At 39.9% G+C, this 26,242-nt stretch overlaps 1 protein-coding gene across 1 annotated transcript; it reads left to right on the forward strand.

Moving 5' to 3' along the window:
- Window positions 1-25,727, forward strand: mfng (MFNG O-fucosylpeptide 3-beta-N-acetylglucosaminyltransferase). The gene is made up of 8 exons (XM_085458469.1): window positions 1-747; window positions 6,180-6,225; window positions 7,508-7,610; window positions 13,090-13,243; window positions 19,957-20,042; window positions 21,839-22,004; window positions 22,083-22,168; window positions 25,611-25,727. The coding sequence occupies exons 1-8, from the start codon at window positions 364-366 to the stop codon at window positions 25,660-25,662; spliced, it is 1,077 nt and encodes a 358-aa protein (XP_085314595.1). The 5' UTR covers window positions 1-363; the 3' UTR covers window positions 25,663-25,727.
- Window positions 25,728-26,242: the final 515 nt, after the last annotated feature.

The raw sequence follows: 26,242 nt of genomic DNA on the forward strand, positions 1-26,242 counted from the left end.
ACAGCGCAGAGCTGCAAGTGGAAAGTCAAATACATCTTTGCGCTTCTGGCTTTTTGCACAAAATGAGAGGAAATGCGAGTTTTTGCCTATGTGATCACAGCAGACACGAGTTTAGACCCTGATCGTGTGTGTGACTGACACGACTCTGAAACTGAAGCTGCACTTGTGAGAATTATCAGTTAATTGGGCCATTCAGGAACTGTAAAAAAGGAGGAAGACGAAGAAGTGATGGAGGACCCGTTACGAAATTAACCCAGAACTTAAAAAAATGACGTTGATTTTAAATAAGGCGGCTAAGAGCACGTTTTAAATGACCTACAACATTTAACTGAGATTCTTTTTTTAAATTTATTTTGCTTTACCATGCGTAACAGATGGATACGCCGGAGGTTGCTTGTCTTAATTTTCACCTTCTTCATCATTCTCTACGTGGATTTTCAGCTTCGAACCAGCAGCCTTCCCAAAGTTATAGTGGTTCACCATCCATCACCCGGTGCGATCCACCACCGGACCATCCAGCAGGCTACCTTCCTGGTCAGGGACGCGCAGAACCCGGCGAAAAGTACCAGAAGCAGCGGGGATACAGCATTGGCCGATGGAGGTCGCTCGGTGCCCGAGGACGCACATGTCAGCCAGCCCGAACTGAAGGTGGAGGACGTCTACATAGCTGTGAAAACCACCGGGAGGTTCCACAAGACGCGCCTCGCGCTTCTTTTGGAGACCTGGATCTCCAGAACCAAAGCGCACGTGAGTGTGATGTCTGTTTCCTGAAACATCTTACTCTTCTCATCACACAGCAGCTCCTGATTCAAGCAAACCACCAGATTTTTAAAAAAGATTTAAACTCTCTCCTATATTTAGTAGAACATTCGTTTAAAAATATTTACGCAATCACAGGAAGCTGTTGATTTAACCGAACCCGTGAACAAAACAGATAAAAGAGGAACTCCAATGCATTTATTAATCCTATAATGGTATGACAGAATGAAACTGATATAACACGTAAAGCTCAAGAGTTTAATTTCTTAGAAATATTTCAGGCAAAACAAAGAAGAAAAAAAGTAAACATGTGATCTGTCAAACCATGTGCCATGACTCTAAAGATGAAGTGAAAACACTCACTTCCTTTCTGCTCTGGTGCTGCAGGTCTGATGGCTCATTAAAGTTAAATTTAGTTTCTTTTGTTGATCACTTCATGCTAGTCTTGTCCCACTAGCATGAAGAAAAACACCCCAAACAAACAGAGAGTAACATAAAGAAATCAGTTCTGTTTTGGTTTTACAGTCTGCACGTCTCACTTCACGACTATGTAAGGGTCTATTTTTAAATATTGGCATAGAGTGTCAAACCTGTTAGAAAGCCTGATCTGTGAGGTATTGGGTATTCAGCTTAAAAGTCTTTTGCTACAGCTCATCCAACATTTTGAACATACAACAGTGGTGGTACTTGTGGTGCAGAATTTCAAAGGGGTTTGGGACATTTTTTTTCACCCTTTTCCTTCATCTGGGTAATTTCTGTTACTATACTTAGAAAACTAGTTACTGGCATGTATACAATACAATATATTTATTTTTTCAGGAACATATCTATCTTATACTTCAGTGGCATCAGCCTAAAGATGTTTGAGTTGTCTTTACCTGACCTTTAAAATCAGACTTCCTTTAGGTTCTGGAAACAACCCAAGTTACTCTGAGTCGCTTGTATCGGCTTAGAGGTTTTCATTGACCACTGTGCCTGTTTGTGTGTCAGTGCTGTCAAATATGCAAGTCAGTGAGCAGTTTCACTATTTAAAATTTCAGGATTCTTCTATTTAAATACACACATACAGTGTACAGAGTGTACATACAGAGTTCATTTCCTTTTTGACACCAGATGAAAGAGCTGAGGAAGCACATTTCTGTTAGCTTCTTTTCTTTTCACATCTCAGAGCGCTGAAAGACATTTTTAAAGACGCCTTGGTTTATACTCTTCCTCTTTCTCTTTGCAAACACAAAACAAAATGTTGCTTTAGCGTTTGTCGATGGTAGTGCCTGCACACAGTCACACACACACACACACACACACACACACACACACACACACACACACACACACACACACACACACACACACACACACACACACACACACACACACACAGGCCCTATATTTATTTATCTATCTCTCTCTATATATGTATATCTATAGCTACACAATGACACAAAGATGCAACTACACACCCAGTGGTAGATGAAGACATACAGACGCATACACAGGAAGCTGCGCAGGCAGGCTGTCTCAGCCGAGGGGAAGCAGCCGCCGTGTAGTGACTCTGTTAACAATACTAAAACGGAAGCTGGTCATAGAAAAGGAAGTGTAGGGCTGATTGCAGAACAGAATGAACCCCATACCCACATATGCTTACACACACACACACACACACACACACACACACACACACACACACACACACACACACACACACACACACACACACACACACCTGGGGTGAAAAGTCAACCAGCTTGGCAGCAGCTTCCACAAAATATTGAAGCTAATCTGCTTAGACCTGACAGCAGCTGGCAACAGCTTGTTGGAAGCCCTAAAACAGTAAATACATTGTGATAATCCCTAATATGATCTTGGCCTCAGTCTAGCTTCGGATCTTCAAAAATTTCTATCACATCTTTCAGCACCAACAACAGAAATGATCTCAGAGGTGGAAACAGATATAAGTGGATGGAGAAATGGCTAACATCTTTAATGACCAATTTAGACATTTGGAGTAAAGGTTTTATGCTAAAAGTTAGAATTTTGGCCTCACGGTGGCGCAAGAGGACAAGTGAGGAGGATTTCAATCATTAAAATGTTTTGTTCCTGTGTACTCTATGGCTATGTATCCAGTAGAAGCTGAGATATTTCACATTCAGAGTGGAAAGTTTGATCTGGAGTGATGCACAGAGAAGAATTATCTCATTAAAAATTTAAAGCAAACCGTCAAAAAAGTTTTCGAATAGTTGTTACACTGTAAAATGAGCAATCTAGAAAGGTGGAGTTTTTCAGGAGTATAAATGTTGAAGAAAATATATCATCAAAGCACAAGTGTTATGGTACTAAATTTCCAGCTTTTAATATATATCTCAGTATATGAAGGATTATGAAACAAGAATGCCCCTAACTACTGAGCAGCATGCATTGTAGTATAAACCAAAAACAGGAGAGCATCTCATTTTAAAAGCTACAACAAATCATCATCTCAAGTCCCAAACTTGGAGATTGTCAAAAGAAGAAGTGATGCAACACAGTGGTAAACATGCCCCTGTCTCTTTATTTTATAAATGTTTAAATCACATTTTAAACCATTTTAATCCAACAGAAATGAGGATTTTTAACATTTGATATGTTTGACTTCTGTTATTTCTATTAAACATTGAGTGCCTTTTTTGTAGCGCATTATTCAGACACACGGTCATAAAAAATAATTAACTATGCTGTAATAGATACAAAGTGCTACACTGTGTGTTGTTCCTTGACAGTTGCCATCTTATAGACTAGTTTTAGTAAATCATTGGTATTTCACCTTACAACTCTAAATTGTTAATGGAGATTCAGTGTTTTATACCTGAAACTAAGTTCACTGATAAAGCTATCAGATCTGTGGTTCAGGTTATATATTGTGCACTTTTTAACTGCAATTTATTCTTGGTTTTGTTATTTCGGTTAGTCAGCATGCGAGAATGTGTGACCCTGTGCCTGGTTTCACAATTTCAGATTTTTTCTTACTCCCCAAAAACTGCCATTGGTATCAGCGTCAGTTTGGCCATAACAATTATAGAATGATTTTGCCCCCTTCTACTCTCAACAAATTTCCCATTCAAGCTTCTCAGAGTGCCACAGTTGAACAGACTGAGCATCCAAATGTCCGATTCAGAAGCCAGATTATCATCATCATACTACAAAGGAATCACTGAAATATTGATCAGAGCCCTTATTAAGATATATTGCAGTCATTTTGTGTTATGAGGTGGTACAAATCTTACTTAATAGCCCTTTAAGAGTGTGAAAAACAAGTTCAGATTTATGCATTCCCACCTGACCTCAGTGAAACGTCCCTGCAAACTCTGTTTACGAGCCGCTCCAACTCCACGCTCTGTCGTTTTCGTTCCTCGTCCCAGGCTGACTGATTTCAGTGCAGGTGCTTTAGTTTGAGTTATGGCCAGAGGTGGAGAAACTAATTGTAATGGCAAAATTTTCTCTGGAGGATTTAGTGGCGTAGGTGGTGGTGGTTGTCGTGATGATAGCAGGGGGGAGGATTGATCCTGGTATCTCATTACTCCTCCTTCTCCTGCTTCAGTGATGGAGAGATGACAGGAAGGGATGAAAAAAGGTTAAAAAAGGCCTTTGGGAGAACTAGTGAGGGGGAGGATAGAGCTCCAGCTGTATTAAAATGACCAAAGTAATGATTTAGAGGCTGTTTGATGTCACTTCAAGGGAGAACGGGAGAGCGAGCGAGAGGAATAGAGAATATTATAATTTGATTGATGGACTGGGATGCTATAATAAAACAGTGTACTTAAGAATAGATGAAGCCTTTCTCTTTGAATGCAGCAGAGAGGATATTATGGAAACTCACTTTAATGTAAATACAGAGAAAAATACACATAATCACAGCTAGTAAAACGGTCAGACAGTGAGCCTGCCATTTTTAAACACATGAATTTGCACAGTTACCTCAAATTAACACTAGTATGGCATTTCCCTGGAAGCTTACACAATTTTATAGACTGAAAGTTAACTTACTGGATTAATTTTGGAGCTCTCGTTCACATTTTACACTTCCTTCACAACTCCCTGCCTTCACTAACTAGAAGTGGGACTTACCAGACATCATCCGATATGATCATAATACAATATTATTCCGATTTTGTAACATTTTTGCTAATTAATTACATTATAACAAGCAATTATTATTATTACAATGGTGTATGTTCATATTAACTGCTTCATACTGCTTGGTTTCACTGCTTTCTGCTATTGGCCATATACTGTGTGTACATGTATTAGTGCAACTGCAATCTACATAGTGCTGCACCTCCACGAGAGAGCGTGGTAGAGGAATGATGGAAGCAGTAACAGTGTTGAACAAGAGAAGCCTGCACACCCTAAGCAACAGAATAAATACTGAAGAGTGCAGTGTTTTCAGTGTCTGACGTCTTTCTGTAGGAGTGACAACAGTTAAAAGACAAAAAGGAAACAAAAAGGCAAATGAGGCTCCTGGTGAAATAATGGAGGTGCTGAATATAGTTTCCCCAGAGACACTCACTGTGGCTCAACCAAAAGCAGAGCAAAAGAAAAGTTGCAACTTTGCTTATATCTGAGCATTTCTGCATTGTGGTGTTTTGTAAAATTGTAAATAATGAGGAAAAGAAGGAAAGAAAAAACAGGTTACATATTGGTGCAGTGGGTGGCACCATCAATTACAATGAGAATGTCAGGCCCTTTCCAGCTGGGGCCTTTCTGGGTGGAGTTTTGCATGTTCTCCCCGTGCCTGTGTGGGTTCTCTGTAAGTACTCCAGCTTCCTCTCACAGTCCAAAGACATGCATGCTAGGCTAATAGCTGATTTTACATTGACTGTTAGTGTAACTGGTCAATCTCTATGTGACAGCCCTGAGACAGCCGAGCTGTGACAATAAAGCTGACATTTTCACACCACTAGATGTCAGTATTGCTCTTCTATCTATCTATCTATCTATCTATCTATCTATCTATCTATCTATCTATCTATCTATCTATCTATCTATCTATCTATCTATCTATCTATCTATCTATCTATCTATCTATCTATCTATCTATCTATCTATCTATCTATCTATCTAGTGATATGGGGGTCTGCCAAAGAAGAAACTGACTCAGCCATATCGTGCTGCTCTGACCACTCTGGATCATGATGCTGTGTGTGTATGTGTGTGTACAATGACTCATTGTTTTAGCTCACAGCAGGGAACCTTGTTTTTGTCACGTCGCATTGCTCCATCACATTGATCCTTGTGAGTATATGATGTGTTTGTGTTCTTGCTCTCTAATGAGAGTACTTTCAGGATGATGTGTTACAGATGTTGAGAAGAAGACAGATAACCAATCGAAGCTCCTGTTTTTAATTCCTTATCTTCTTTTATATTTCCTTTTTTCTTTTGTATAGACGTTCATTTTCACAGACACAGAGGATGTGGACCTAACTTCAGAAGGTAAGCAGCAATCTTGAATCTCATTCACACAAAAATTTAGATTTAAATCAGAATATTTATATATGTGGGCGCATGCAAATGTGTTTTCCATTCCTTATATGGGATGTTTCTCAGATAATGCTGGCGCACACAACCTTAAATATGTAAGCTCATTCTCTGTTTCAAGATGACAATGCCACAGTGTACAAATGCAACACCACAGACATCAGGAAGACTTCTAATACTGGCGTGCACACAGGAATGAGATGAAGTGACCCATAACTCTTACCCAAGGCTACAGGATAACTAGGCAGCTGCCTTAGGCATCCCCTGTTGAAATATTTTGTTATTGCTCCTGCGCTGCTCTTTAAAGTCTGCCACTAACACCCGCTATCAACACCACTGCTCATACTGCAGCAATAAACATGTGACACAAAGGGGAGACTGCAGGCAGGCAGTTAAAGGACTCTCCAACAATCTGCAACGAAAATTTACATTAAAATCAGACATTTTGATATTAATCGAGCAGCAATAAATCCAGATGTGCCCAGATGTTGTGAGAGTCACCAAAAATGAATGCAACATAACCTCACAGGAGCTGAAGTTGTGTTTTTGGAAGTCTTTTTTTCCCCTAAGAGTATTAGGAAGGATGAATATGAGCATGCCCATACAGAGAGAGGCGCATACATTTACTCATGTGGCACGACAGCAGTAACTTCATCAATTATTTAGTTACAAACACTAAAACCCCCAAACCATAGCCACAGCCCTGGCTTAACCAACTCTGTAAATGCTTGTTGTGACTGCAACAGTGCTTCGATTTCCAGCTGGCCTCTCATTTCTAGTCTGTTTTGCCGAGTAAAAATGACAACTGGGTAGACTGCAAGCCAGACCTCATCACCCTACATCAGTGACTGTTTTTTACAAATGCTCCTGTGGGTAAATTGAAGGGAATCCTTTCAATCTGGGTCCTAAATATCGTGGAGTGTCTTAAATAGATAAGTTAAGTGGAGGCTGAGCTGTCTACTCATGCTGTTAGCTTGTTAGTTTTTTCCTTCTTCTGTTCACCCCTGTTATATTGTTTCCTCACTCTCTATCACACACATCTCGATCTTTATATTTTCTCTCCATTTCTAATATCACTTGTCAATCACAAACAGGGTTGATCATGGCTGATGGTAAAATAATGTACCATGCAGAATGGTATAATCATCAATACACCCAACCATGTGCAACTGCTTTGAAACAGATGGCATCCAGTAGTATCTCTTTCTCATCTCTCTCTGTCTGTCTCTGTCACCAGGTTATAACATGGTGGTAACAGACTGCCAGTCTGATCACAGTCAGCAGGCTCTGTCCTGCAAGATGTCTGCAGAGTACGACGGTTTCATGGCCTCAAACAAGAGGTGAGCCCGATTACGGTCTGTCTAACACCCTCTCTGCACCGGCTTTAAAGATCAGATTAAGATTGCAAACTTTAATGATCACCGTGGGGAAATCAGACCGTTACAGCAGCACTTAGTGCGGCAAGAAATCAAAGAAGTAAATTATGTTCCAGGGTTACAGAGGCATAAACAGAGGTGAGGATTATTACAGTCACACTTATTACAACAGTAATCTTTGAGGAGTTTAAAAGACTGGAATTTATTTAAGCATAACCTGTGCATTAATCGATCATCTTAACTACCTTTTCTGTGCGGTGCTGTCCAACTTGTAAAGGTATGAAGAACAGCCTTTTATGTTTTTATTTTTTATGCATTTGTAATAAAATGAATATAATTAAAAATATTATTAATATTAGGTTCGGAGGACAGACTTGTTTAGAAATTCTTGGAATTCTTTGAAAGAGGAGGAATTTCTTTGCCTTTTTCTGGTTCCTTCATTTCCTCTTCCATCTGCTGTTTTAAATGAATGAGTCTGTCCATCCATTCATCTGTGGCTTTTTCCTCTGCACCAAAATTCTCCTTCAGGGTTCTAATTGATTGTAGGAGCCTGGAAATTTCTCCTGCGCTCCTGGCTACTTTCATTTTCCATGTCCTTTTGTGCCTGAAGTACTGATGTGGTCTGTCTGTGCTCAGCCAGGAGACGGCACTGGTCCTCCTCTCAAATATCATCTTTGGTCCTGTAGCATTCTGTGAATGTGGGCCAGTACAGCCTTACACCTGCTGTGATAAGTCTGTCTGAGCCTTCCTCTTAGTGTTTTTAACACTAAGATTGTCTTTGAGTTGTTTAATTTATTTGGGCCAAATCTGCATCTGTGGGAGTTCTGTGCAAACGATACTTTCTTTCTTCCCACTGTCACCAAGTTTTAGCTCCATATGGGATTGTCTGAATGTTGGGGCTGTATTATTGTAGGGTCTTTAGTTTACAATATAAAGCACCTGGGGTGATTGTTGTGACTTGACACTATGTAAACAAAAATTAACTGAATTGAACTGAATCAGTGACTTATGAAGAATGTGGAACAGGAGCATATAATAATATCAAGGACATAAGAGTATCTGCATAGGGAATGAAATGTCTGCCTTATTTAAGGAGACAGAACTGTTTAAAGAGCTTCTTGCAACACAAAATGATGAGGCAGAACAGGAGACTAGGACAAAGGACACACTTTGAAAATGCAGAGTGGCACATAAACACATAGACAGTGAACGGAGTTACGTGAAGAAGAAATACACAGTGAGAAGCCTGATCCAACCCTAACTATATGCTTTATCAAAAAGGAAAGTTTAAAGCCTAATCTTAAGAGCACAGAGGGTTTCTGCCTCACAGAAGGTATCAAGCTAGATTCTCTAATCCAGGGGTAGGCAACTCCAGGCCTCGAGTGCCAGTGTCCTGCAGGTTTTAGATATCACCCTGGGTCAACACACCTGAATCAAATGATTAGTTTGTTACCAGGCCTCTGGAGAGCTTCAAGACATGTTGAGGAGGTAATTTAAACACATAAATCAGCTGTGTTGGATCAAGGACACATCTAAAACCTGAAGAACACCTGCTTTCGAGGCCTGGAGTTGTTTCATCTCCTCTGTTAAATACTCTACCAAGACATCAGGTGACATAGATTAGACAAACATAATAACTTTTTTTCTTCTTCACCGTATTGGTGAGAAAGGACAGCCGGTGCACTCTTGTAGTGTGTTATTTCACATTGATTTTCTCACAGTTTTGAAGTAGTTACTTTTAACTAGCACCCTGTTTGCCCAAATGGCATCTAGGTAATTGGGACTAAGTAGGTCTTGACATATCCTGACATACAGCAATTTATGTCTTGTGGTTTGATAATTGGAGGCTCTGGCTTGGGTACTGTAACAGTCAATTTACGCACAGTTGTTTGGCAGTATTCTAGCAACTGCAGTAGGTGGGAAGCCCAAACAGCATGCTGATGCTTGATGACGTGAAGACTCCAGCGACACTTAAAGTATTAGGAAACAGCTTTATTAAGTGACCAATGCGTTTCAGCCTTCATCAGGGTCATTGCAAAATGTCAAACAGTTTGCGTTTAAATAAAAAACAGGAAACAGAAAAAAAATCCAAGTGGACCAATCACACCTTCAGGAAATATACAAGCTGACCAGTTAACATTTAACAAGGTGGTATTGGCTGATTTGTTAATTGGTTAAGCCGCAGCCCAAATAGGTTCTGGGCTGAACCACTACAGATTAAAACGGGGAGAAAATAAATAAATAAATGAAAACATTCCCATCATGTCTTAATGTAAGACATACTCAAAATTACACAGAAAAATGCAAATAATCTGGTGACAGTTGCAGAGAAGAGGACATTAAAGAAACTGTTGGACATTATGAACAATGCTGGGCATCCTCTGCACACGGCCATAAACAACCAGAGGAGTCTGTTCAGTGACAGGTTGCTTCTCCCAAAGTCAAGGACCAACAGACTTAAAAACTCCTTTGTCCCACACGCCATCAGACTGTTTAACTCCTTGCTGAAGGGGAGAGGGAGGGGAAACCGGGGGACAAAGGAGGGGGGAACAACCAGTCAGATTCTACGTTTCTCTGACTCGTGTCCTTAGCAGTACACATGGCACAAGTTTGAAGGGGATGTTGAGATCGATGGAAAACCAGCAAACAGATATACAGAAATTGCTTAATTAGTTAGATAAATGTATGACTGCATTCTGTAATAGCTAACATCATTAGATGGATGTGCAGTCAATAGCTGCCAAACTAATTATTCACCCACTATCACTTCTCAGATAAATTAACCGTGCCCTGGTTGCTTCAGTTTGAGGCTTGAGTCTGACAGCGTTGAGCCTCCTCTGTGTTCACTGAGCTTATTTGAACCACACCTTTCAGTCACTGTCAGCTATCCATAACACCTTTCAACTGGGGCAAAACTAAAATAATGCAATCTGCTCTTAATGGGCCCAGAATGAAGATGATGTATGATCCCCTACACTCTTGTCTGCATCTTTTCCAATTTCATGCCTTGTCTCGAACACTGCATTAGCACACAGTGCAGGCTACCCTTGTGTCATTGTTGTATTTATTAGCTCTTTGTGCGTTATGTAATCACAGAAGAAGAAGAAGCAGGAAAAAAACAGGATTAAAATATTTCCAAGAAACTGAAAAGTTTGTTTATTAGGGACTTGAATATGCACGAGACAACGCTGCTTGATGCTGCTGTACAATATAAAGTATTGACAATCCTTTGATACTGATCTATGGAAAAATGAATGAAACTTAACAGCTTGTGTTTGGGGTGGGAGTGAATGGGGGGGCGTTCATTATTAGAATGGCAGTGAAAATGTTTTCAAATTGGTTCCAAGGCACACTTACAAACCTCCCCAGTTTCACTCAAGTCCCACTCAAGAGGGAAGTGAGGATGTTTGGTTTGGAAGTAAGCCTTTTCTGTTGTTGGGCAGCAATTAGGATGGCAGAGGAAACAAGGCAGCACTTCAGTTTGGTACCAGCAGCTTTGTAATTTGGACTCTGATGTTGCAGTGCAAGCCTGTTTGGTTTGGAATGAGGCTCTGACATCATGTCCAGTCATTAAGATGGCAGAGAAAAAAATCAAACAGCTCGATTACTCACAGAGCAATTCAAGCTGTGAGGACAAAAACAAATGTAGATGAAAAAAGCTTCAAAATGGGAGAAGATCTTAAATCTTCTCCCATTAAAATGCCCAAATTCAACATTTCTTTGCTAGCTTTTCCAGAGCTCTTGTGACAGTATCACATAGAATGATCTGCCAAGATAACCAAGAGTTATCATTACACATACAACCTTATCTCTTATCACGTGACCTTAACAACTACCATTAACTGAAGAAGTTAACTAGAAGTTGAAGTAAGTTATTACAGATGTACCTCATCATGTTCTTCTTCCACAAAAAGATTAAGTTCCCTCTGAAAGGGACACGATATCTTGCTTCACAGGCGTTCTTGAGCCACAATGACATCCTTCTCATGAAGAACACTGTCTGAATGAGTGGGGATAGAGCCATAACTTTAATTCTAATACTAATTGGGACACAAAAATATTTCAAGTAAATCTGATGAAAAACATTCCTTAAATAAGTTTGTGACTCTGCCTAAAAGTAGGGATTGAATCCTAAATCATCACCCCTCCACCATCGTGCTTGGCAACCCCTTGCAACCCTTCCAAACAAGCCATCGGTTGTTTGTGCTGTCGTGATCTTTAACATTGAACGTGGTACCTGAGGCCTGTGGCATCTGAGCTGTAGTGCTTGTTTTTTTTTTTTGCTATATTTCTGAGAATTGCATTTTTTGACCTTGGGATAAATTTACTGAAACATTGACTCCAGGGAAGACTGGCAGCTGTGCTGCATGTTTTCTGTTTGTGAATTATTTTTCTCACTGCACAAATGATGGACTTCAAATTGTTTGTATTGTCTGCTCCACACCAGCGAACTGCCAAACCTTCTGCTTCTATAGAGGTGCTCGTACTCGCTGAGGATCAATTAATCAAGTGCACTTGATCAGCAGCACCTGACTGCTGCTTACTGCTTTAATTCCTAAGTACTTACTACTTAGTTTCTCATTGCACAGCACAGAGTCCCATAAAAACTCTTTTTCACATGCTGTACCTTGTAAACTGTGATATGAATAGTTTACAGACTGCTGTGACTCCAGGTGTCTTTTCTCTCTGTTCTCTCACCTGATCTCATGAATTTAACAGTCACATTTACAAGTTGGTGAGACTGTTAAAAGACTACACGCTGAGTCAAGCTCTGGGTCTGTGTTTGTTGGTTACTCGAGGTAAAGCCTATCAGTGATGTCTATAAACACAAACAGCAGGATACGAGCACATACAAATGCTTTTCAGTCTCTGTTGTAAATCTTGTGGTTAAGTGGCTGTCAGTTCTCTATTTAGATGAAGTATCTGGCACTATGTGCCAACATAACCTTTTTCTTTTCAATGTCTGTAATGAAGATAGGCTTGCAAGGGCTTCAGGATATTTATATGACCAAAGGTCAACTATTTTTCACATGGAGTCCTAAAATATCAAACTTAAAAGAAAATCTCATATTTTTGCTGTGGCATCCAACCACAAGTAAATACATGCATATGGGTAACTAGATGACTTGGGGTTACAGCATTGATCACACTTGGTTTGAGGAATTTCATCCCGCTTCCGTTTCTCCTCTTCCAGTCAGTGTAAGGTATCGCCATTTCAAGTACAGATGCACGATGCATTACTTAGGTAAGACTTTTTTCATTTCTCTGTTGCAAGAGTGGAAGCAACAAAGAAGAAAATTAGTCTTCAGATTTTTTTTCCGCCTGATTGCAAATGTCAACAGGAGAAATGGAGCGAAGCTGAGAAAACTATTATTATAAACCCAGCACCACGGTTACATTTTAAATGAATATTTTTCCTTTTCTTTCACCGATCGCTCCTCAGGTGGTTTTGTCATGTGGACGATGATAACTACGTCAACCCAGAAGCTCTCCTCTCGCTGCTGTCAGCCTTCCCCCAGGAAGGTGACATCTACGTGGGCAAGCCGAGCCTGGACAAGCCCATCACTGCTCATGAACTGCTGGAGGGCAACGCAACGGTACGATACCACTCATGAGTATTTTAGGTTTCTTGGCAGAGTCAACCTTAGCACTAGGACTTGGCTGAGCTTTGCAAAGTACATGCTGAAGTCGTGATCTAGTGAGGAGCATATAACTGCACCCTGAAGAAAAAAAATCTCTTAAATATGCAAAAAGGGACGAAAACATGAAGGTTTTGGTTACAGTTCCACGTTCAGTACATCTCATTTTAAAGACGGAAACTGACACCCACTCAAAAAATACTCTTTGTAGCACAGCATAATGCAACTCTAAACTCAATTTTATTAATGTGGAATGATCATTGATTAGAGCAGGATGGCCGTCCGCAGATTTAATTTTTCCAGTGAGCCTCCTGAGATTCTTTATCTTTCTCCATCTTGGTTTCCTTCTCTCCTCCTTTGTTTTCAATGTTTTCTTATTTGCTGTTATGTCACTTGCTTGTTGTTATTAAATCAACCCTACTGTTTCTCCGGTTTGTGCTCTCTCACTCCATGGATTTTTTTTTCGTTCCTTCTGTCCTTGTTTCACGGTGTCCCTTTTTCGCTCTGTTTTGCGGTGATAGTGAACAGCTTCTTTCTGGAAAGGTTAATTGCTTCGACTAATACCCACAGAGTGCTCGACTCTTTAATGCGTTCTCCACCAGAAATATTTTCACAGTTTTGATCCTTACTGGAAACGGTTACAGGACCAATTTCAAGAAATCACATGTTAACATGTTTAATTGGGTCAGGCTTATTGCTATTTGGATGTAACAAAGGGTTTCTGCTAGTGTGTAAAAGCCCAAACTGGGCCCCCTGCTAGTAATACCAGCAGCTTTCTCTTCATATTTATTTGTTGTACTTAAAAAAATCATTTTAGACACGAGCTATAACCATTAGTATAATTAATGATACCATCCTACTGTTTCCATTAACTGGCTTTACTCATATGGAAGAGTCTCACAAAAACTAAAGGAAAGTTAAAAAAGGGAGTAAAGAACCAGGAAAATGTTATGACCTTTTAGGGTTTTAGCTGTTCAGCTGGAATCTGTCCACTCATGAACACGAATGAAACAAAACAAAATCATTTATAGCTGTATGTGAACAAGGTCAGCTGTGATTCAGTGCTTTTCTGCTTGTGTTCACGTCTTACATCTGACGCCGTGTGCATATTGTCCCCCATGCTGGAAGTTACATATCTGCAAACACTCACAAACTAGTAGTGAGTGTGATGAACCCAGAAATAGAGAATGTTTGTATTCAGAGTAAAAGTGCACAGCGCTGAGGCTTTCAGACAAGCCGGCATCTTGCAGGCAATCTACTAGCAATCAAATCAATGGCATGGATGTTTTCATTGGGGGTGGCTGTAGCTCAGGAGGAGCTAACCCCAAGTTGCTCTCCGATGCATCCATCGGAGTGTGAATGTACTTAGATAGCACTGAGTATAGATAAAGTGCTTGTAAGAATGGGTGTGATTGGGTGAATGTGGCATGTTGTGTAGAGCGCTTTGGAGCTTTGGAGCGTCTGGGAGAGTAGAAAAGCGCTGTAGAAGAATCAGTCCATTTACCATTCATTGCAGCACCTCGTACCTCTGAAACCATTTTACCTTGCGGCTGCCAGCAACTGCCAGCAATCACTTACTAACCAGTTTAGGAATAGACATTTGTCCCAGTCTCTAAGCCTGTGTTACTGGAGCCTTATGGTGTTTTTGAATTTATTTATTTAAAAGGGACAGTGCAGTTTAACATAGTCCAAGTACAAAAATACGAAACTGATGTAACGCACATAAGTTTATAGCTATTGCTAATTTTCAACAATTGTCCCTTGTTGGGTTTACAATCAAAATCGATACATTTTACAATAAAACATACATTTTCATAAAACCAAATTACATCATAAATACAATTATAATTAATAAACAATAAATTAAAATTAAATTAAAATTATCATCAATCCAATGACTACATTTCGGATTTCCCTTTAACCAGATTTGAACCTTTAATGTAAAAGATCTGATGTCTGTAATCAATTTGATTTCGGCTGGAAGTGTGTTCCACAGATGGCAAGCCTTTATGGAAAAAGCTGACTGACCAAATGTAGATCTGCAATATGATATCTTGCAGTTGCTTGCCACGTCCCTGGAGCTGGACAGAAGAGACAAGTGTACGACGGTATCTTCTGTGTGGTGACACCTATTGTTCAGGGGAGTGCTGCGGCGGCTTCCTGCGCCTTAACGGCGGGCTTAGATAGATGCGACTGCCTGCTGATGTTACAGCGCTGCATGAAATGACTGCTGTAACTGGCGCTTCGCTTACAGTTCAATTCAATTCAATTTTATTTATATAGCGCCAAATCACAACAAAAGTCGCCTCAAGGCGCTTCATAGATACAGAGAAAAACCCAACAATCATATGACCCCCTATGAGCAAGCACTTTCCTTCCTGTATGCCTTCCTTCATACAGGAAGGATGATCTGATGTCACATTAATTTTCACGTGGTTAGTGAAAACACGAGTGTAAAACCTGAATATATATACACATATATGTTTCTCTTCATGCTGGTGTCTTTGCTCTGTATTCCTCCACATAAGCTGTCCCACTGTTCCCTTAGAGCCAACACACAATTAGCAATTAATGCTATAGCAGGTAGTTAGCACTACAGGAACCAAGTACGACATTCAGTCCTCAAATTTCAGCTGAATTAATGACTAATTCAGTTCAGTTATTAGACTCAATGTCAAAAGGTGACAGAGTTCAGATCACTGTGATGCATCAGCACATTAAACATAAGTTTGTCCTGTGTGCTCAGTGAGGGGAACTTAGAGAAGACATCTAGAAAGGTCATCGTGACATATCTCTTACCATGATCATTACCATGGCAACATTTTATTTTTATGGTACATAAAGCTGCTGCTCCACATCGAAAGGAGCCAGCTGAGGTGGTTCGGGCATCTGACAAGGATGCCCCCTGGGCGCCTCCTGGGTGAGGTGTTCCAGGCATGTCCCACCGGGAGGAGGCCCCGGGGCAGACCCAGGACACGCTGGAGACATTATATCTCTCGGCTGGCCTGGGAACGCCTTGGTATTCCCCCGGACAAGCTGGAGGAGGTGGCTGGGGAGAGGGAGGTCTGGGCCTCTTTGCTTAGGCTGCTGCCCCCGCGACCCGACCCCGGACAAAGCGGATGACGATGGATGGATGGATGGATGGATGGTACATAAAGTAAGTTGTTAGCATTATGCATGTCAGTGGTGCTGATTATAGAATGAGTAACAAATCCTAGAGATGAGATGAAAAAATATTGCTGCTGTAAAGGTAAGAGGATGGGTCACCACAGAGTGAAGATTTCCAATATCAAGAGGGAAAACTAAAAATGAGATGAATGAAAGCAGCCAGGGTTTTCCCTCCTGCTCACACAGCAGAGAGAGCAGCTGATGTCAGAGGACACCGTCCCTGTCAAGAACTGCTGGAGTCTGTCGATCACATGTAATTTACACAAGGAGCTTATGGAAAAAAACTCTTTTCTGATGGTCATTTTCCTTTTTCCCTCCTTTCCTTCGTTTGTCTATCCATCATGCTTCTCTTCTTTCTCTTCTTTTTGATCTTTGGCTTTGCTGGTCTTCTGCAGGCACCATTAAACAGTAAAACAAAGCTGAAGCTGCTCCTATCGGTTTTATGTCAAGTTTCACCCAAGTCAGGTTAACTGCTGCCATTCAAAATCCATACCATCCATTCTGTTTTCTTCATTTTCACTCTCCACTGCTGCAGGGGCTCCCCCTGAGGTCAGCAGCATCTTCTTCTGAATACACATGTCCTCGTGTGTGTGCATGAGTGTGTGCGGCGCACGTGCGCCTACATTGGTATGCATGTGTGTTATTGAGTTTACAGAATTAATGCTGCTATTGAGTTAAAGAGCATCCTGACTCCAGCATGCTCTCTGAATAGGGTGTCGTGCTCTGTCTCTCTCTGCTTCCCTCTTGCACTTTACAGTCTCTCTCATTCGTTTCTTGAAATGACTCTCTCCGTCTCCCTCGTGTCACATTCTCTGCTCTGATTGCAGCCATTTGCAGGGAAGAATAGATCTTTATTAATCTTTGCTTTGCTTTTTCTCTCTCTTCCCTTCTTCCTTCCTTCTTTCTGTTCCCTTTAGTGAAAACAAAAAAAAAAGGCGATGTCAGGCTCCTCTCTGTCTCCTCATCTCATTTTCTTACATCTTGCTGCCTAGTTTTTTTCCGATTTCCTGTCACTATAGTGAAACGGGAAGGATAATGATCGGAGGAAGGAGGAAAAGAAAGGAATGGAGTGGGAAGGAATGGGAAGTAAAAAGGAAGGGGAAGAGATAAAAAAAACAGAGGAATAGTAAAAAGGAAGAGAAGTTTATTTGAAGAGATGTACAGGAAAGAGGAAATTAAAGTAAAGTAAAGGAAGGAAGGACAAGTACATTTTTCACATGTTAAATTTTACAAGAAAATTAGTGAACAGGAGGTAAAAAGAGAAGAATGAAGAACAGAAAGGGAAAGAAATCTTCCAAGCTCCCGATTAGTTGTGCAATTACAGCTCGCTCTATGAGTTAAATTCTTTATCTGTCACAGCAGACAAACAGGAAAACAAGGCAGCACATTTACCCCGGCAAAATATCAACTGAGCAATTTAAGCCACAGGAGAAGGAAAAACACAATAGTTGCTTGAGAAATGGCTCAAAGTTAGAAGATAAAGATGTACTATTCATAACAGACTGGAAACCAGAGCAGTTAATACGCGCCTGAAAGAGAAACCGTGAACACTTAGGTTCAGTCATAGAGGCCCTTTTCCTCTTCTGATTTCCTCTGATATAGCAGAGGTATTGTGTGTCTGTGAAATGGTGGCAAATATTTATAACATTCAGTGTGAGCTTGTGTTGTATTTTTTGTGTTCTGTATTCCCAGATGAGTATATGTGTGTATGTCTGTTGGTGTGAGTCTCTATATGTGTGTAACAAAAGTAAACACAATTTAAAAGAGTTAATACAACCAAAGCTTTTAAAGGCTTTAGCTCTTTATTGGGCCATAAATAATATTTGGTACCTTAAATGGACGTCAAAATCCCCCCCCCCCCCCCCCCCCCCCCATAAATCACTGAGAGGTGGTACAACTACTGTACATGGATTTCTTCCAGCCAATCAGCAAATATCAGGTGTGTGACAGATAGTGGCAACAGTGTGTCTAATCAATCAGTGATGATCTGGAGAATTGTAATTTTCAGTGTTCTTCCAGAATTCATGAAATCGGGTCCTTCGCACTTACCTGCTCCTACAGTTGGGCTCATAATGCCCAAACTGATAAGTCGATAAGAGCGAAGGATTATATAGTTCAAAAGTTGCTTTAGATGTTGAGTTAGATGTTGTTTGTGTTGGATTTCTAGAAAGTATAGATTAGTGAAATTTGTGGCATAATAATGATGTCACCATATTTACTTTTCACAACGTTCACCTAAAAAACGTTCACTACTGATGGTTACTTTGTAGTTTTTAGCACCAGGTGAGCCACATTGTGTTCTAAAACACACCCTATTATAAACATAGGACAGTAGTATTCATAGTAAAATGGATTTTGTCAAAGCTTCATACAGACAGTTATCCAATGATAAAAATTTAACCCACTTTTACACATTTCACCTGTTTTTTTCTGGCTAGAAACTGTGAGATATTCGATTTTGTTTGCTTTATGACATCATAGCAGGTTTATAATAAATAAATGGCATTTATTGGGGTTTATTGTCAGTCTTACTACTGCTAAAATTAAGATAGTAATTCAGTATTGTAATTTATTTAGTTTCGATTGAATTACCTACATGCAATTATAAGGGGCACCCACACCAGGTGCAATGCTATTTTTTATATATATATATATTTTTTATTTCTATGCCAATATATGTTTTTTCAGTAGATCTACACTTCACTGTTTTCCTTCAGAGTTGGCTGGATAATGACTAAAATGACAATGACCAGCATTATCTTAGTGGACATCATTACTATGTTACAGCAGCTTTACCAAGTACAGTGAAGCAGGTTCCTGTGACAGCGCTGCGCTTTCATTTTGTGTTATATTTGTGAAAACTGACAATGTGTGTTTTTTCCCTATAGTCTATGTATACACACTGTTTAGAAAAATGCGAACCCCAAGCAGTGAGTGTTGATCTTAAAAAAAGTTTGAAAAAAGTCACACAAGTAAAAAGAAAAGTTCTGCAACATGCTCAAATAACACTCGGTAACAACGACTGCCATATAAAGGGTTAAGTCGGTAGATGTCTAATGGAAATGTATCTGTATATTTTTAAATAGTTCATTCAAAGCACAGAAAATGTGTTTTAAACAGCTTTTTGAGGAAACAGCATCTACTGTGAGTCTGAAGCGGCTAAAAGGAGTTTTTCCTTGGAAACATTTGAGTGACATTTCACAGCCAGAGTTGCACCCTCTGCAGAGCACTAATATTTCACATAGTACTTTACAATGGTTAATAAGCACATTTTACCACAGCAGGAATAGTGCAGCACTTCAGTGACTGTTCTGTCTACTGTACTGTCACAACATGTTGCAGCAAAAGTCGAGGTGGAGTTTTTGTTTCCTTTATGGTTTGAAACTGTGGTATATCTCCACTGGAACCGCATTTTTACTCATACGACACCCAGTCCAGTCTTTGTTAGTTTGTGATTATTTTTATACGGTATCTCTTAATAATTTCTGTGTGTTGTCTATCAGAGGGAGGTGCAGTTCTGGTTTGCAACAGGTGGAGCAGGCTTCTGCCTGAGTCGAAGACTGGCAGAGAAGATGGCTCCGTGGGCCAGGTATTTACAATTTGTGTGTGTGTGTGTGTGTGTGTGTGTGTGTGTGTGTGCTTTATAGGGACGATGATGATAAGACAGTGAGGAAAAAAAACACAAGCACACAGACAATTGCATCTATGTAATGCTGATATGAATTCAAACCAAACATGTTTGGGGCTTTTACACATTTTTTCACTGGTTTTAAACATTTGTTTGTAAAAATGGCTTCTTGTTTAATAAGTGTGCAGATTTTCTAGTTTTAGACGACCTCCTGTTCTTTACATTGTTGTAGGGAACTTGCATTAATGCTCAATGATATAAACTTGTTTTAACATATCTCATCAGTTTTAATGGAAAAAGCACCAAACGTTAAACTAATTAAATCATAAATGCTAACACAAGTAAACCTCTGGTTTGAAAAAGCAAAGCAGATTCTAAAATGCCTTAAATGTGCACTCTTTTTAACGGTCAGCAGGGGGCGACTTCTCTGGTTGTGCGTCCCTTTATAGACAAATATAGAAAAATGACCCCACCTGCCAAGAGACAATCAATTTAGAGCAGGGTCGCACATTAACAGATGATGTTCAGTAACTGACAGACTCCGATGTAAGACTGTAAACATCGTGATCTGTAGCATTCTTGCATTAAAATAAACTACATCTCTTCAAGAGACAGAACAACTGGAAATGACAAAGGTTTATTTCTATACTCTCAGACTGGTGGTGTCAACAGGTCAACAGTACCAGCACAATTTTACTCTGATTTGTTTAGTTAAAAAAAAAAGAAAAGGATTTGCAGATCTCATGTGGGAATCTTTTATGTGTGTATCTGTGATCTATATCTCACATATTGTGATGCACCTGTGGTTATGTTTTAGAGCACAGCTCAGACGAGCTCATGAAAAATGGATGCGCTGTCCATGGTCCTGAATTTGTAACGGTTTCATTGGAGTATAGTGAAAATTTATTGGAGAAAACATTGTTTTTGAAGTTTATTAATGGAAATGCATCGATCAGAATAAAAGCAATCAGCACCGTGATCAAAAAACAAACAAACATCAAAATACACTTCCTTTGCCTGATGTCCATCTAAGACCTGATTTTTTTTTTTAGCTCCAAAGCCAACTTCATCGCTCCGTTTGCTCTGTTCTTGTGTCATTTTGCTCTGTACACCACGGGGTCAACTGAAATTCCTACACACGCTCTTAAACCTCTGCATTGCCTCATCAGTTCACTTAATGCTGTCAAATCAAACACAAAGCACAAGAGATACTTTTTCATTGCTACATCAGCAGAGTTAGAGTAAATTGCTCGTTGCGAATCTTAATAAATCTCCTCTTACTTTTTACTGCTCCAAATACCAACAGGACTGGTTTTCCACCAAAATTATTTATTGCTGTGTTTATGGTCTCAGTGGCTAATTTGATTACGACAACTACGACATGATTTTCATTCTGTAAATTATCTTGTAGCAATTTGTTAATCTTTTGACTGACAAAATTGGTGCTGTATCTGTTTTGACTTTTTGGTTTCTCAGTCTGTCTCTGAAACTTTGTATTTGTACTTCTCTCAAAGAGCTGGAACTAATAGCTGCCCAGGGCTACAGGTAGAGCTAGAGAACCAATCTAAAATAGTTCTTTGGAAAAGGTCAGCAGTAAAATATGCACAGTAAACAGTCAATGGGCCCAACCACATGTTTTCAGATAAAGGTTGGACAGTTTATGGTGCTAAATTTCTCCCACAGTAAATGTGGATGTATTGCACACTCTGTTATGTGAGAAAATATTGAGAAAGGCTCTTTTTCCCTGTGTATGTCAGTGGCTCCCAGTTCATGAGAACTTCAGCTAAGATCCGTCTTCCTGATGACTGCACTGTGGGCTTTATTGTGGAAAAGCGACTGGGAATCTCCATGGTCCACTGTCCTTTATTCCACTCACACCTGGAAAACCTGCTGCTCATCAGCCAGAGAAGCATACCACAGCAGGTAGTAGCAGGCGGTTTTATACACAGGTGTCCAAGCAAATGCACTTCTTCCTACTCTCATGTGTTTTCTAATCTGCAGGTGACACTGAGCTATGGGATATTCGAGAATAAGATGAACAGCATCGAGGTAAAAGGGAGCTTCTCGAAGGAGGACGATCCCTCCAGGTTTGTTTCTCGCAATATTCATTCGTAAATGAGGGGTACTAAGAAATGTGTCCTTGCTGACATTATTGTGTTTAGTGTTCCACTGGCTCCCTTTGCACATAAATGACATAACATTAAAAAAACATATGTGGCTTTTAAAGACTAATGGATCAAACTCTAATTATTGTAGGATTTTCATGCGGCTTGGTTTTAAAGGCTTATTGGATGCCAAAACCACTACACGACAGGTTATAATACTCACATAGTCTAAAATGATCATGAGTGCAACTGCGATACTACATAATGACCAAAAACTGAGCATAAAAATCCAGGTCCAGGCACTGGAGATAGAGTGGATCATGTAAGAAGAGCTCTGTATCTCTGTGTGCTTGTGCTTTTTTCTCAGCGTGAATACAGTGTCTCTAGGCATTTTATTGCTTTTTCAAAGTACCTGAGTTCTCTTCTTTCATTTTTTGGTTGCATTTTCCCCCCCGTATTTAGTAGAAGTAATTTTTAACTACACAAAGCAATTTTGAATATGTGTTTGGCCAATTTAGCAGGGTTGTGTCACAGTAATGTTAAGGTTTGTTTTGCAGGACAATGCCTCACTCCTTGAGCAGAGCATTACATTTTAACCTCTGTCCTATGAATGCCAAGTACGTGTTTTACAAACAGCGCTCCCCTCAGAGTCTGCAAAAGTTACTGCACCCCACAATATGACCCTACTGATGTGTGAAAACAGCATAAAACATGAGCGTTACTAAGACCATTCAACAGATGAATGCTGTATGATTATGCAGTGTAGTGCTGCATAATGTCTAGCAGCTTCTCCCCGTGCATTCTTTTTGCTCTTGGACTCACTAAAAGTTCAGTATCTTGCCCGAGGAGGCAATCAGGGATCAACTTGCCGGCCTTCCTGAGCCACTGGATGCGTCACTTATTCAGACACATGGGAACAGGTTAAACGGAAGCAGATGGGGGTTTGATGTGAAGGTCACAAAAGAATCACAGGTCAAGGACACGCGTTATGAATTATGGTTCCCAGGGACAACTACAAACCCTGTGGTCCAGCAATGTTTCGTTACAGAAAGAGCAGCCCAGATTTAGAAGTAAAAGCGCCTCTAATCTAAAAGCACAGGAGCACTAGTATCAGGGAAGACTCGACTCTGTGCTGCAGTTGCCTTAAAATCTGACTGAAGTGTATCAAAGCAGTAATGGGCCTCATTTTGACCTGATGGCGATATCTAGCAGAGGGAATCATGAAAAGCTCCAGGATTTAGGACATCAAATGCACATAACAAATGACACGTCATTTGTTTAGCCTTCAGTTTATTATTTACCTTATCATACCAAATTGTCAAGGGGAGACATAATGTCTGTCTACAAAATGCTCACAATTAAATATACCAAAAAATATCGATATTGTGTGATATTGGACAATATCGATATTGTTACTGAGAATGGAAAAACGACTTTCTCCACCGCAAAAAACCCCTAAACAATTAATAAAATAAGATAAATATGTAAAAAATACTGTAAGTGTTTTATAATTATTATAATTTTAGGCTTATGCATTTATTGTGCGTCTTCAGTGATAAAGCTCTTGTTTACTAAAGGTATTTGCTGTAGAAATCTCCAGCTCCAATCTCCAGTTTTCAGTTTTGTCTCTCATGATCTTACGTTAAGGCATGACAGCCCTCTGGCTCCAGTTGATCTTGTTCTATCTTCACTCCCAGATAAAAGCAATTTGATGTAACACAATGGAACAACAGATGTGTTTGTCTTTTCCGGTTTCCTTCATCCTCAGCTGTAAGAACATATCACCACAAATGCTTCACAGTGGCATTTCCATTTGCTCCCATCCTCTGGTTTAGTGCACGGTTGTGTTTGCCCTCCCTTCAGCCTGAGAGGAGTAGGTCACAGGTTCATCTGTCTGTACAAAGGCTTGAACTGTATATAATGGAAAAATGGTGTTTTTCCTGCCAACTGTTAACAGACAAACTAATGGTTCATTCACACAAGTTTGAACTTGTATGTTAGGTAATTTATATATATAATATCAATATATTCTGGCAATGTTTCCTTGCAACTAAGAAACATTTCAATTCTGCTGGTTACCATGGCTTTATTTTGGTTATTGGTTATTTATTTAGCTTATATTCCAATATAAAAGCAGGGTTGCTGATCTCCTAAGTCATTTTGCGGTTAACTCACTTCTCTCTGTGTTGGAATTTCTTTTGTTTCAAATCTTTGAGGTTCAGGCTGCACTCTGAATATAAGCAGCTAATGCAATTTTCTGTTTAATATGAATTTCTTTGTATGCACATGGCAACAGATCTGCAGGTCTTGCTGATTCGTTGCCGTTAATTGCCATATTATCACAAACAGATTGCATGTAATTTCCAGCTTAACAATATTCAGTTGCAGACTGATAAATAAACTGACTCCATCTTACTTCTGTTTTATCGCCGTCCTGACACACCAGAATTGTTCTGCAGACTTGGTCCCTGCTTCGGAGCAACCATTTCAAAGACATGCAGGGTCATTGCAAACAGTCACAATAATTTTGGTCCTGCTGTCCAGCTGTGGTCTCCAAACCCTGTTCTCCCTTGTGCGACTCTAGCTCAAAGGGGCCAGAACATAATCTCTTTTCTGGAAGTAAAAATAAATAATAGGAAAATATGAAATTATTAATGGATAATTGCACAAGATATTCATCAGATGCCCTCTAGTTGACATTCTGCAGTTGCTGTTAGATGAAAGTACAGAGCCACAGATAAGTGTTTACACATGCAAATCAACAGACGACCCAGCGCACCGTGCATACTATAAATACCCAGTTTTCACCTTTATAACATTAATGAGCAGCACTGTAGATTTAACTTTGTCAAGTGGGGCTGAATTTCATGAGCCTGCTTTTTCTTAAAAATGTTTATATACATCTTAGCCAGAATACAGTTTTGACTTTCAATAAGGAATTAACTATGTTAGTGTAATATTTATTTATTAATTTTATTTATTAATCTCAGCACTTTAGGACCCACTGCTTTATCACACTGTGAATGAGGAGCATAACATTTAAGAAACACAGATGCTCTGCTGTAATCTTTGCTGCTGTAGATATTTGTGCAGGCCATTTTTGGTATTTAATAGATAGATTTCAGAAGTTCCCATTCCCAGAAAAGAATGATAAAAGTAAGGATAATAATTCACACACGTTCTTTTCCAGGTGATTTGTTTATTGTCACCAGTGGTGAGTTGATACCTATTAAATCATTCAGCTTTGTGCACACACAGGGAAATGTGTGGAAGGAGCCAATAAGATTCAGTGCCTTACTAAAAATAATAATTCCAATAGGTGTCACCCAGTCCTTTAGAGAAAAAGCCTTCCCCCCCCCCACCATCATTAACAATAGCTGTTAACCACCTCTGAGTTATTAATCATGACTTATGTGTTCTGCAGGTTTAAGACTGTCCACTGCATCCTGTATCCCCTCACCAGCTGGTGTCCATGAGTACCCCCTAAAGACGACCACATCCAAGCACCTGAGACAAAGCTGGTATCCAGCTGAATGTAATATTTTACCTTTACCTGCAGAAAAATGGACCGATTCATTTTGGTGGAGCAATTCTGGATGCAGAAGGAATAACGGTGACTCAGACTTATCTGTGTTCCACAACGCCTCACCTACCACTGATCAACACAGACTGTAAAAGAGGGATCTAGACATCATCTGTTTTTGGACTTCCATTCCGAAGACATGATTTAATGTTTGGCCATTGTTGTGTTCGTCTTTTAGAGCCACAAGAGAAGAGGGTGAAATTCAGAAATTAGGCGCTAATGTAGCAAGCTTAGTTAGCAAGGCTGGTCCACTGAGTCTATAGGAATTTCTTTTACTTATGTATTAATCACATTATTTTATTGTATGATGCCTTGGTGCCACTGGATTTTTAAACATGTTTCACACTCATACTATAAGACAAATGGTGGGGGTCTAGTAAGGAAGTTGAGGGAAGCAGACAACTCCACAGGAAGAATCTTTTGTAAACATTGGGAGGGAGCAAGGGAGTGTGAACCTTAAAGTGTGAAACAGC

This window comes from Copadichromis virginalis, linkage group LG6, assembly GCF_057382275.1.
Source record: "Copadichromis virginalis isolate Kocher_CV1m ecotype Utaka linkage group LG6, C_Virginalis_male_GT1.1, whole genome shotgun sequence".
Lineage (NCBI taxonomy): Eukaryota > Metazoa > Chordata > Actinopteri > Cichliformes > Cichlidae > Copadichromis > Copadichromis virginalis.